Source organism: Hyposmocoma kahamanoa, unplaced genomic scaffold, assembly GCF_003589595.1.
Source record: "Hyposmocoma kahamanoa isolate Upper Pololo Valley unplaced genomic scaffold, ASM358959v1 240, whole genome shotgun sequence".
Lineage (NCBI taxonomy): Eukaryota > Metazoa > Arthropoda > Insecta > Lepidoptera > Cosmopterigidae > Hyposmocoma > Hyposmocoma kahamanoa.
The window spans coordinates 2123812-2134042 of record NW_020653757.1 but is presented as its reverse complement, the minus strand read 5'-3'; the positions used below and the strand labels follow the sequence as shown (position 1 = coordinate 2134042).

General features: G+C 40.8%; 1 protein-coding gene across 2 annotated transcripts in view; it reads right to left on the bottom strand.

Moving 5' to 3' along the window:
* Nucleotides 1-10231, bottom strand: part of LOC113228795 — a 62743-nt gene that overhangs the window by 12902 nt on the left and 39610 nt on the right. For both annotated transcript variants that reach the window (XM_026462179.1, XM_026462180.1), the window contains exons 6-12: nt 3670-3773; nt 3207-3335; nt 2618-3041; nt 2022-2201; nt 1709-1862; nt 1220-1332; nt 269-382 (exon numbers count right to left, since the gene is read on the bottom strand). In XM_026462179.1, coding sequence (XP_026317964.1) covers nt 269-382; nt 1220-1332; nt 1709-1862; nt 2022-2201; nt 2618-3041; nt 3207-3335; nt 3670-3773 — 1218 coding nt within the window. The remainder of the gene's footprint in view (nt 1-268; nt 383-1219; nt 1333-1708; nt 1863-2021; nt 2202-2617; nt 3042-3206; nt 3336-3669; nt 3774-10231) is intronic.

Here is a 10231-nt window from a genome sequence, read left to right as displayed (position 1 = left end):
AATAATTGAATATCATTTCAATACAAATTTAAGAGACTCTTTCAATTAGCAAAAACACGTTTTTTATTGAAACTTATTATAGTCCTGTGTACGAACTATAATGATTTTTTTTTTCAGTTTGTGAGTATCATTGACAATAGAATTTTGGTTCAAAACTAAAAAGAGTGCATTTCTGAAATTATAATTGACAGATTAAAGTGCAACAGCAGAAAAAAATCATACAAAAGTTTGAAGTGAGAGATGTGCCACGCTAAGGCGTGTTACTCACAGTGCGTACTCGTTGGCGGAGCTAGCCGACAGCTCGTGCATCTGAACGCCGTTAATGTTCATCAGGAAGAACGTGTGGCGCACTGCCGCGTTCGGTCGAAACAGCACCTTCTCCCTACGAACACAAGATATATTTCAGTATCCAATATCAACATTAGTTAAACAGAATACTGAAATCGATTTCCTCGTTTGCTGTCACGGTTTATTTCTCCGAAACAATTTGTGACGACGATAGTTTACGGCGAGGTTTTTCAACGCGAGCCCACATTTTAGGTAAGGTAATGAGGTCTGGTGAACCGCCCCTCACGTCCCGCAACTCGCGCGCTGACAATTTATATGAGTAAAACAAAAACAGACGGAGAAAATCTGACACAGGTCCGTCGCCCAGACAAGCGCCCGAAGGCAACTGACGGAGCAGCGGGCGGCGGGCCGTGTCACTAAATCGCTGAGCAAATTTAAAATGTTGAGATCAATGTGAATTTAATAACCGTAGGGCTTCAGTTGAAAACCAAAATTTAGCAGGTTCTTTATAGTACCTATAACGAAATATATTATCTCCATATAAAAATGATGTGCAAAGTTAGATATTTTATTCTTAAACAATTCGTTTCAGAACTTTACTTTAGCGCGTTTTCACGACTTTATATGATCGGATAAAGTACATTATATCGTGTAACAAATTAGCATTCTTTAGAGAAAATCCTTGGGGGTATCGTATATTTTTATATAATAGTAAACTAACCTAACCGTTTGACTCGCCTTAAATTTAACTTTTCAAAGTCGATGTTATTAAGGATTAATAACTCTGCTCTCGTAAATATGTTACAGCTAGCGTAGATATTTAAAGCGAGTTTAGAGCGCGACGGCCACTCAAGGAGTGCAGCGCCATAATTATAAAATGACCGACAGCGCTCAACAGCCAATGGCGAGTCGTGCGCTGAGGGCGACGTACCACTTGATGAGCGGCGACAGCAGCGTCTGCTGCGACGGCGGCGTGATGGGGCGCAGAACGAAGCGCTCGCCCTCGCGCTGCAGCAGCACCAGAGCGTCCTCCAGCATCAGCGCCTGCGACGCACCGAATTACGTTAAACTGCGCTTTACTATTTCGCATATCGTCATAGTTAATTAATAAATAAATTCACGTACTTCACTTATAAATATTAATCTTATAAACACTAAAATTTATCGATCAAGCCCCGCGTTCCACTCAACGCTGAGCTTAACCAATGAAAACTATCGTATGCAACTTAATATACATCAACTTGAACTTTGTTTACATTATTAGGACTAGCGTACTGTGTGTACTGAAAATAAATGTCACGTGTTGCCATCTGCACGTCGCCAACGGTTTTAAAAGCGAACACACGTAGGAAGTGGTTCAAAGGGGTGGCCTCCTTAGACCATAAACAAAAGTAGGTTTAGACGGAAAGCAGAGTCTCACCAGCACAGTCATCTTCTTGTTGGAATCGTTGCGGATGCTGAGCTCGCCCTCCATGCGCAGCACCTTGGTGGTGAGGTCCAGGCGCCGCACCTCGTCCCACTCGCTGCCGGCGATGGAGATGCGCACCTCCAGCTTGGACTGGATAGTCCGGAGTCTGCGCAAGCACAGTGCAACTCGCTTTGGTGATTCAACCCGGTTACAAAGGAACACGCCTATCTCTTTGGTTTTGCTGAGCACTGACCCCGCAACCCCATTAATAATACAAAATCGATGACCCGTTACACGTTCGGAGGTACCGAAAAAAAAAACTTACCTGTGTTCATTTTCAGACGTCCGTATGGCGGTGTCAACACTGTGTAAAACTTCCTTGGCGACGTTTAGGGCCTTTCGGACCGTCTCGATATCTTCCGGCGAATCCTTCTCGCTGTCCTCGCTGTCCTCTTCGCTCACGGTCTTTAGTATACTCTCTAGGAGTAGTTGGTATTTTGTGAGCCTAAAAAAAGATGAACCACAAATCTATAGTTAATTTATTAATCGAAAGGTTTGTGGTACCGTTATGTTAGTTAACAATTAATATAACCAATAATTATATAAATAATATTTTAATCTCTGTGTAATGTTAAACTACTACGCTATGTGCCTTTTTAAGCTGTTTTTTATATTTTATTTAGTTTCAGCTTATTGTTAAGCAACATCAGCATAATTTAAATTTACAAGTATGCCTATATCTCGAAGTTACCAAAATGCGACGTAGAAGGGCAGCAAAGTCGCCGGTCCGTATCCGGTACGGGTTTCGGTAAAGACACAATATATTTTTGAACATACGTTCTTAAATTTTTAGTCTCGTCGAAAAATTGTGAAAAACAACACAACCGGGTCCCAGGGTCCCAACAACGTCTCAAGACAGACCTCTGCCAGACGCAGGCCAGCAGGTCGCGCAGCTGCAGGCGGCCGCAGAGCGGCAGCTGCTCGCGGCTGGCCAGGAACTGGTGCAGCTCCTTGTTCTTGCGGCGCCGCTCCTTGAGCGCGTCCAGCGCCATGCGCTGGCCGCGGCAGAAGCGCGCCAGCGTGGGCGCGTAGCCCGCGTCGCCCAGCGCCGCCAGCAGCGCGTCGGCCACGGGCCGCGGCCGCACCACGAAGCGCGCGGGGTCGCCGCGCAGCGCCTTCAGCTCGGCGTACAGCTTGGCGTGCCGCTCGCGCACGGCCGGCAGGTTGGGCAGCAGCGCGCGCAGCTCGTCGGCCGGCAGCAGCCCCGACGCCTCCAGCGGCCGCAGGAACACGCAGCCCAGCACGCGCAGCCAGCGCACGTGCGAGCCCTCCGAGACGATCAGTTCTGCGACACGTACACGCGCGCGGCTTTAAGGCCTCTTCGGGACACTCATGTTGTAAATCGGGCACTGCGAAACTGAATGCGTGTCTGCCATGCCCCGTGCTACGTTGCAGTTACGGCTCGATGACAGTTGACGTAGACGATGCCCGGTATACTCGAACAACTTACCGTGTATGACTTCTTGGCGCTTGCGTAACCTTGCAGAGAGTGTGAGCGAGTCGAGCGCGCGCGGCGGCAAGCTGTCCGCCCACTGCGCCGCCAGCGGCTCGTCCTCGTCCGACCAGTCGGATTGGGATGCTGTAACATATTTAAACCGACCGCTTAATTCTTATATTTCTTGCAGAAACCGTCAAAACAACAAACTAGTTTGTTCAAGCGCCTCTCCGTGTATCAAATAAGAATTTCACTAGAATCGCAACCCGCCTATGTGCTATTTCATCTTTTTTGAGAATATTTAATTACCTGACGTAGAACATTTCTTCAACAGTATGTAGAAATCGTGGCTAGATAACTAACTGATTAATATTTGTCATATAAAAATGTGATGTAGTTGCATCAGCATTCTCATATTTTCATCTGCACCGGCCAGTGCAAAGCGTAGTGCTTTGATATTTACAAATAATGGAAAAACCTTGTTGTTCAGCGGGCACGGTGTTGCTCTCGTTACTCCTCGAGGAGAGACTCGAACTGCTAGAACTGCCTGAGGGTGCTGTCGCTGCGCCCGGCTCCAGGTCACTGAAAGACGCGAATGTATTTCGTTAATTAGTGTCTCAATAAATGCAAATCGCGACGTCGAATGCAAATATTGCGTTTGATTTGGCTATTGGTTAGATTGTACGCTTCCAAACGCAGCAAACATGTTTAAACGAAATCACACGATCCGATCACATTAGATGAAAATTGAAATCAAACGCTTACACAATACGTCCAGGTCGAAAATCTTCTTATCGCCTAAAAGTCCGTCGTCATCCGGACGAAATTTTTAAACTAAAATAACTTTAGGCCTCAAACATATCGTCAAAAGTTAGAAAAATGTCAAAAAAATTTTGGAAAAATATCAAAGATTTAAAATCAACACACGATGACTACGTTTACCTTGGATACCACGGAAGTATTCAAAGACATGCACGTCTTTTACAATGTTCTGATTAAAGAAATAGAAACTGGCGCTAAAATAGATTTAGGACTATTCAAAACTCAAGTCAACTATGACGATGAATGATTCACGCAAATCTGTTTTCAGCATTTTGTTACAATCTGAAAAACCATAGGGGAACTTATTTCTGTTAGAAGTTGATTAAACATGTCACGATTCAGTTATGATGTGAAGATAAATTTGAAATAATAGCGTAAATTGTCCATTATTTTACATACATACAAAATATTTTATCAATCCTACTATCATAATCAGGGAAGCCTTTCAGAGCCTTCCCAGTCATATACTACTATGACAAATATGTGACATATTGCGATCGCCACGCAATAAAAGTCAAAGTCAAATAGTCAAAGATTTTCACCGCTCAGGGCGATTTTTTCAAGTGGGGGAAGCGTGATTCGTTTGTTCTTCAGCAGACAATATATTAGGGGCATAGGACATAAATCCTGGTGGCGTCTAATATCTGCGCTACGGTATTATATGAGTAACTATACTAATTGTAAAATGTACTATGAATTCATACTGAAAACTTTCCAGTACAATCCACGATTGTAATATTCAAATTCAAGCACCACAAAATCTAGTTCTATACGCAATTAGCTCAACTTCCTGCGAATGTTTGCGTTACGCCTGTGCCTCGCGACTGCCGCGACCTTTGCAAGCTCGTTACCTGCTCGACACACGCAGATCGGAGGCGAACGGACGGAACGCTTACTCAGACTTGCAAATATTACACCTAAATTAAGCGTCAATTCACAACTTATGTATCTATTGGTATTATGTACTCGCTTTTACTAGTGAGACAGATTGACGCCTCAGTATTAATTTGTTTATTAACTAACTGCGATAAAACAAACGTAGCATATTTTAAGAACATGAAAGACGAATATCAAAGCCATTGGCGAATATCAGTCTAGAGTCCGTTGAAATGCGAACAAGTAGCGAGCAAAGTTGGTCGGGCTTGTGGAGTATTCTCGTATTAGCGATAAGGAATTTGATGTAATAAGAAAACGATCAAACGTGATCGCAATATGATCCCTTAACAGCAATTCGCTGGATTCCGATGATCCTTCGAAATTGAGATCTTTCTAGAGATGAGAAGATTATCAAATACCATTCGAAATTGAACGTTTTCGAAGGAAACTATCATTGTCAAACCTTTTTCGCCTTTTATGTTTGCACGATAGAATAGGGTTGTGCCCAATCAGTAATCTTTCAGTGTTCAATTTAAATGTTAAGTTTGTTCCATCTCGATTCATGAAAGAGGCAGAAAATTCGTTGAGTCAGTAATATATTTAAAGCCAAAGCGCAGCGCTTTGTGATCTGCGCCGTAACGAGGTTTCCACTGTTACAGCAATACTTTATTTACGTTTGAAATATTCTGCGAATGTTCGTATTCAATTAAGGATATTAATAGAAAAGATGGAGACTTAACAAGCAAGCTATTAATGTGGCAGCTTTGAATTAATACATTAATTCCTAATCCCTCTTTCGTAATGAAAGTATCGTAAAACGCGGTGAAAAAAAAAACAAAATGGAACAATCGACTGTACTAACAAACCTCACATACGAGATGAAAGGCTAAAATAGTTTTTTTGTATTTTATTGTGCTCATGGACGCAGTACCTTATAATAGAAGAGAAACAGCGCATGGTTCTTCATGATCACGATACTTGCTGTAGCGACGCTTTGAGTATAAATGAACATCATCAAAATTTCACCTCTCGGACAGGGTCCTTCGAGCTAGCATCCCCACGGTGGGCGGCTGACTGCCGGCCGGCAGCGACACGTTGCGCGACACGCGCGGCGGCGCCGGCGCAGGAGACGCCATTCTTGATTTATTCACTTTGATAGTTCCTAATCACTTCAAGTCACCACTTTTTACACCTCTCACTCATTTAGCATAGGTTTTTGTCTTTACAATCTGTAGGTATATCAGGTATTATAGCACTATTCAAAATTTAAGCCTATAACAAATTCAATGTTTATAGAGAGTTCACGTGCTAATACGATTCAAGTTGAAGTAAAAGAAATGGATTTTGGTCTTTCTCCTGAGTAATTAGCGTTAGGCTTCATCAGAGCAAGGTATTTCCGATTGAGTACTTCACACATTGAGCTGCAGCTCGTGCCAAACTCGTTCCATCCATGAGTTAGTCGTAGGCATATATAAAAAGTGGAAGTATGATTAGTGGAGAATGTTCGCTTTTGAAAGCTGAGTCAGATCGTATATCTTCCTCAGTTACGTCAACAATGTCAGATACGACAGTTTGTGAGACGATCTGTTCGTGCGTCCGAAAAAACAGACTGCAACTACACATATATGTAACTATATTTAACGCAGAAGACCAAAAAAAAAAAAAAGACACACAAAAGTCCAAAAGAAGTTAATCAATAATTTTCAATTTGTTTGTTTCTTAAAACCTTTCACGGTTGGAATCAAATACTAACAATCGGTACTATAAGTGTGCCTACTGTCTGGAACGGTGTGGTTAACCTGGTTATATTTACTGCTCTAATGTTCATAAAAACACTTTGGATTGCGCTAAAATATTGCGAAACTCGTGCTTAAACATTTAAGCTATTTAAACTCGATCAATTTTATTAATTTTCAATATTCGAAGACATTTTAAATTTACCAACTAGCATAGCATCAGTTGCAGTATAGTGGACATGGTAAGCCATATTAACAGGGACCTGTTCACGACTGTGAAACAAGCCAATACAATGCAATACTACATATCAGAAACCTATCTAAAGCAGTTCATGGTCCCTATCCCAAGAGGAGACAGGCGCGACAGTATCTATACAGAAATCTATGTTTAACCTAGTAAGGTCGGTTTAGCGGAAGTCTGGATCCAGTCTTCGCAATTAGCATTCAAGTTTGGACCTAACCTGTGTTGAACATTGAACGCTTATGGGCATAATGTGTAGATATTAATCGTATCTCAACTCAACCATTTTTTCGTATCCATTCTTCCGGATTTGCCTTTGTCTCCTGGGTGCCTTTGCTTGGTTACACACACTTTAGGTAACCAGCAGTGGTTTTAACCGGATTAAACACAGCCTTTGAAAAATTATTGTTACATTGTAGGGATTGGGCCAGTGCACTGACAGCGATTAAATTGTGTGTATTGTACACAGCTATCTTCTCTGCGGCAAAGTTGAGGTTTAATTAGTTAAAATTACTATTAGGCACACAGGATAGGTAGTCAGATAATTTAAGTGCAAATAGAAGATTTTAGATATAGGTCGTCCTGTGCTGGTCATCATCAGGTTGTTGTTGTGGTGGCAAATTTGAATATTTTAGTTGCAATAATGTCTACGGATCCGTTACAAACAGAAATAAATGGTGAATATCATTGATTACCAGCAAAAACCACACTAAGAGCTTTCAAACAAAAAAGCAGTCAATTCGATTCATCCATTAGGGAGCTACGGCAGACAGACGGGCATGGCAGATAAACTTACAAAAACTCTACTGTCCGTCGGAGATAAAAACCACAAATCTCGTTTTTCAGGAACGCACACAATCACGCGCAGGAGTGTGTGTAGGTTTATAATAACACCAATGACTAACACATTCACTGCTAGTGTAACTAATTAAAAGTTAGTGCTGAGAGTCAACCGCCAAGCGCAGGTATTTTAACCGCAGCTAAATGTTAAGCAATCGTAAAGTCAAATTGATGGCTTCGTAAATATTCTCACTAACTTTGATGCTAAATCTGTGGACACATGGATCAGTGCTCATTGCTGTGCAGCACTGTTCATGTTCACTCCACGTCCTCTTGTCTATACTCTGTATCTTTAAAGGAAATGAAGTAAATTTTCTTGGAGAAACGACACGGGTGAAGGCTCAAGATTTTTTCATATTACTTTACTGAAGGTAGTGAACCATGAGGATTTTACACAAAAGTATATCGTAATTCTTCTTATTAGTTTAGTTAAATCGTTCCGTAATCTAATCTTAGCAGCAATTACGGCTGCCCGTGTCGTTAAGCAAAAGGGGATTATAATTAATGTAACAATTAACCCGTGAGTGAAAGTCGACGTAAATTCATAACTGTTTACCTTAACTGTACAGTTAAAGCATGCATGATAAGAAGAACAGTTGGTAAGAGAATAAATCTGTGAAAAATCTGTGGTTCGGTATCGGTATAGAAAACATGGTATGACCTGATTGAAGACTCGTGTCCCACAGTGGGACGAGTACGGTATTAACAGAGTTGATGGTAATTGTGTACGTTTTTATAAAAATGTCATTAACTTTCCACAAACGACCAAAACAATAAATCATTATGAAAACATTGTCTATTTTTCGGAGAAAAATTTGAATAACAAGTAATAACTTGAATTCAACACACGAAACTCGTGTAATCGACAAGCGTGTCCTACTCCCACACTACTTGCAGTGCACACATATAGGTATATCACAAACCAAAATTTATAATTAATTAAAAACGCTTCCACTGTCAGCAGCATAAGTAGAGCTATAAGAAATCTAAAGGTGTATACTATATCAACTGTACAGAATACGTCGTCTGCTTAAAGGTAAAACCACATAATTGACATTCCACAAATCCACAAAAAATCTCCAAATTATGTACCTGTATTACTGAATGAATTTTTATTAAGTTCAATTTATTATTAATTAATAATAGAAATTAAATTCATTAATAAATTGAACTTGATAAAAATTCATTCAATAAAATAATTTGTAAAACTTAATGTAGCGTGAATTGGAATGCTTTTATGTACCTGTTGTAAGAAAAACACCATCTTTCTGCAGATAAAACTACTTATTGAGTTTATAGCTTTTTTGTTACTGAGTTTCACTTGCAGAAAGATAGTGATTTTCTTACCATCTATATAAAGACTTTTCGTAGAAATATCACTTATGTGGTTTTACGTTTAAATAAAAGTGAAGTAAATTCACAAAGTAAATCGATGCTGCAGACACAAAAACACTCCACGTACTAAAAGAAAGGAACCACCACCGATCTGGCGGAGCAATGCTACGCGACTGCAATAAACGTAGATGCGTTTTGTCTACGATAGCGACGGACGTAGGGTTTATTTTTCATTGACCGTTATATTTTGCCTTGCGCGGTTGCTCGCTTATGTGCTTTATTAAGAGAACTTCGCGCACTATATTAGCAATAGTTTCAATTGCCGGAATCTCATTTGACCCAATACTTATTCATCCGAATTTTCAATATCACGAGTCTCCTCTGCGAAGAGAACGTAGTTTCTAATACATAAGACGAATTCGGGTTGATACTGAATAAAATTTCACAATCACGAAACCTATACATAAAGTTTGCGGCCACGATTTCGCTTCCAAGTTGAAAAGCTATTAAGCTCCATTAGAAGTCCATCGACGCTTCCAATTAAGCCGTGGAGAGTTTCCACTGCTCTGACGCGACGGGCGTGTTATAATGACAGCGGAAAATTATAAAACGTGCCATGAACGAGCAATGGTTCTAGGTCAAAAACGTTTCAAAGCAAAGCTAACCACAAAAGCCCTTTTGTACTTAATTATTGTGGATTAAGTATTGGTCGGCATTTAATTTATAACCTACGTCACCATCGATTCGAGACTAGACCCTCCACAAAACCGCATCATTCAGTGCTTAGGCATCCATGCTAGGGAAAGTAATGTGCCTTGCCGATTTCATCACGACGATTATTTGCATCTTTTAAGCATTGTTAAACTGATTAAAGTAGGCCCTCCGTTGAGAATCAACTCCAGGATCTCCTGCAAGCGTTCCTCTATATAGTTTATATTTATGCGAAATTGACATTGAAATTAATAAAATTGAATTAGGAATATACCAAATTTTTGAAAAAGACAGCCGTCAACTTGTGTGAAATTTTTGAAAACGACAGCCGTCAACTTATGTGTTTTCCTCGATCGCGCTCAAGCGACGCCACCGCAACACCAGCCCCGTGGGTTTTCGCGTTTCGCGTCATCGGCAATCCGTACTTATTTTGTAGGATATTCAATGTCAAGTAATCTTTATTTCATATGTGAACAAAT